Source organism: Mya arenaria, chromosome 7 (genome assembly GCF_026914265.1).
Source record: "Mya arenaria isolate MELC-2E11 chromosome 7, ASM2691426v1".
In the NCBI taxonomy this organism is placed as follows: domain Eukaryota; kingdom Metazoa; phylum Mollusca; class Bivalvia; order Myida; family Myidae; genus Mya; species Mya arenaria.
In genome coordinates, this window is record NC_069128.1 from 50,553,155 (window position 1) to 50,556,813 (window position 3,659).

The 3,659-nt window shown below is 39.8% G+C and overlaps 1 protein-coding gene across 1 annotated transcript in view; it reads left to right on the plus strand.

Annotated features, from left to right (window-relative positions):
• The first annotated feature begins 531 nt into the window (after positions 1–531).
• LOC128241223 (uncharacterized) overlaps positions 532–3,659 on the plus strand; it is a 10,353-nt gene continuing 7,225 nt past the window's right edge. The window contains exon 1 of the mRNA XM_052958174.1: positions 532–639. Coding sequence (XP_052814134.1) covers positions 579–639 — 61 coding nt within the window. The 5' untranslated portion in view covers positions 532–578. The remainder of the gene's footprint in view (positions 640–3,659) is intronic.

The window sequence follows — 3,659 nt, forward strand, 5'->3', positions numbered from 1 at the left end:
ATATACCTTAAAGGTTCTGATTTTTAAACATAGCATATAGTACTTGGTTCGCTAAAATAACACAATGTAAAACATGTTTCTATTTTAACAATTTTGTTATGCAAACTATCGGTTTGCAGTAATCCTGACAAAACTGAACAGTTTTCTTCACCAATGCGATGAAATTATCATTTAAATCCAAAACTAAACGTTTTACCTTAGGTTACAAATGTGATAGCCATAAAATGTATCCGTTCACTAGAGTAGTTGTAAACTATTTCATTTCACAAAGTCAAATGAGCTCGGTCCCGATACGAAAATAAAAAAGTCATGTGATATCGACGTGGTGCCTACGTCATAGTTAGGGGATATTTGATACCCCTGGCGAGTTTATTCTTCCCCTTACGCAAAAGTTAAGGTTTTTGTGGATCCAACCGTGTAATCAGATTATCGTTAACTCCGTCTGTTTGTTTTGAAGACTGGATCACCATAGACCCTTTGAAACCCCATTCTATAAAAGGCAGCTCTCAGCCCTTGTCATATGCAGTGAGTTTCAGTTTGGATTTGATCGCAAATAGGAACGTACTTATAACATCAAGATGGATTTGAAGATGTTTACCGCTTGTTTGATAATGACTGTCTTTTTAATCAAGCATTCTGGTAAGTGTCCAATATATGTCTGTTAGTTGAAATTTGTTCTTGCTTCAAGGCAATTTTTTTTTCTCTTCCCATGAATTCAATTTTATAAGAGACTGTTATTCATTCGGGTATGTGCGACAATATTGAACGCCTTAAAGTTCAGGGGAATAGAACGATATTGTATGCCTTAGGTCTCGGGGACTGATGCGGTGTTGAATGCCTTAGGTCTCAGGGGAATGTATGCGGTGTGGAATGCCTTAGGTTTCGGGGAAATGTATGCGATCTTAAATGTGTTAGGTCTCGGAGAAATGTATGCGATATTGAATGCCTTAGTGGTCAGGGGGGGATGTATACTATCTTGAATGCCTTAGGTCTCGGGGAAATGTATGCAATAGTGTATGCCTTAGGTCTCGGGAAAATGTTTACGATAGTGTATGCCTTAGGTCTCGGGAAATGCATGCGATAGTGTATGCCTTAGGTCACGGGGAAATGTATGCGATCTTTAATGCCTTAGGGGTCGGGGAAAGTATGCGAACATGAATGCCTTAGGTCTCGGGGAAATGTATGCGATAGTGTATGCCTTAAGTCTCGGGAAAAGTATGCAAACTTGAATGCCTTAGGGCTCGGGGAAACGTATGCGAACTTTAATGCCTTAGGTCTCGGGGAAAAGTATGCGAACTTGAATGCCTTAGGGCTCGGGGAAACGTATGCGAACCTTAATGCCTTAGGTCTCGGGGAAAAGTATGCGAACTTGAATGCCTTAGGACTCGGGGTAATGTATGCGATATTGTATGCCTTAGGGCTCGGGAGAATATATGCGATATTGTATGCCTTAGGTCTCGGGGTAATGTATGAAATATTGTATGCCGTAGGGGTCGGGGAAATGAATGCGATATTGTATGCCTTAGGTCTCTGGTAATGTATGCGATATTGTATGCCTTAGGGGTCGGGGAAATGTATGCGAACTTGAATGCCTTACGGCTCGGGGGAATGTACGCCATATTGTATGCCTTAGGGCTCGGGGAAATGTATGCGATATTGTATGCCTTAGGGCTCGGAGGAATATATGCGATATTGTATGCCTTAGGTCTCGGGTAATGTATGCGATATTGTATGCCTTAGGGCTCGGGGAAATGTATGCGATATTGTATGCCTTAGGGGTCGGGGAAATGTATGCGAACTTGAATGCCTTACGGCTCGGGGGAATGTACGCCATATTGTATGCCTTAGGGCTCGGGGAAATGTATGCGATATTGTATGCCTTAGGGCTCGGAGGAATATATGCCATATTGTATGCCTTAGGTCTCGGGGAAATGTATGCGATATTGTATGCCTTAGGGGTCGGGGGAATGTACGCCATATTGTATGCCTTAGGGCTCGGGGAAATGTTTGCGAACTTGAATGCCTTACGGCTCGGGGGAATGTACGCCATATTGTATGCCTTAGGGCTCGGGGAAATGTATGCGATATTGTATGCCTTAGGGCTCGGAGGAATATATGCGATATTGTATGCCTTAGGGGTCGGGGGAAAGTATGCGATATTGTATGCCTTAGGGGTCTGGGGAATGTATGCGATATTGTATGCCTTAGGTCTCGGGGGAATGTATGCGATCTTGAGTGCCTTACGTCTCGGGGAAATGTATGCGATATTGTTTGCATTTGGTCTCGGGAAAATGTATGCGATCTTGAAAGCCTTAGGTCTAGGTGATATTTTTACGATCGCGAATGCCCTATTGGTCGGGCAATGTATGCGTTCTTGAATGATTTAGTGGTCGGGGAATTGTAAACGTTTTTAAAACACCTAGTTGTCGTGGTAATGTTTGCGATCTTTAACGCGAAGGGGTCGGGGGATTGTTTGCGATCTTGAACGCCCAGGGGTCGGGCAAACGTATTTGTTTTTAACGCACTGGGGCTCAGGGGAACGTTAACGATCTTGAATGCCATGGCAATTTTCATGAAGAGCAATTTTTTTTTCTAAACAATGGAAGAAGGAAAGCAACATAATGGCTGTATTGTTTCGATCAGAAAATCATTAAAATCAGTTTATGTTTATACAATGCAGACAAACGTTTTCAATTGTTCCCGCTCAGAGTTGAACTCAGATCTCTTTTCAAATACAGGAACAGTCAATTATCTGCCTTGTCTTAATAAATGAACTTCTATAATATCATTAGGAAAACGAATAAACTGTTTTGCGTTGGCAAAGGGTTTTGTTAAATCTAATTCTTTAAAACTATTCGCAAATAGATTTATTAATTTACCCTATTTTTGAAATTTGTGACTAACTAAATATGATATTTTCAAAGAGTCTTCTGTTATCCGTCGTTATTGTGTATTCCTTTTTAATATTTGAACTTGTTAAGATTTTAAACAATTAAACTTTGTTATTGTGTACTGTTTAAGCTATGTTGGGTTTTAACTACTGTGTCATCAACGTTTTGAATACTTTTTTATTTGATTTTAATCAGTTCTTACAGTTGAGTAGCTGGATCAGCAGTCAGACAGACGGACAGACATAAAGACATGTTTATTGTTGTAAACGTGTAATAAAACAGTATTTTAACAAAATATAATAAATAAAAGCGTATATATAAATAATCAGTATGGACACAACGATGCGTTCATATACATTTCAGTCAAGATATATTTCTATTGCCCATTTACATAAAAGTTGCTTGATTTTCTTTAATTATTAAATGTTTTCGGCAAAACACGTCAACAGTATTACAGAAAACCTTTTTAAAGCAAACGTTCATGTAACTTCTAGAGTTTTTAAAATGCGATATAAGACTACAAAGCCTATAACTTAACGCCGCTAGACCGCTCAGTCGCTTGGTCGCCAGGCGGCCTACTTCACGCCATACCGCCAGGCCGCTAGATAGCAAACTTTAAAATCGCATGCCAGTCGTTTGCAAGCTTACACATAAAAAACCCATTGTTTTATTATCAATAGTTGTTATATACGTTAAACGAACTTTTTATTGGAAGTGAGCACAACATCTTAATCCAGTTCAAGAACATAACGCTGTTCTAGAAATAAC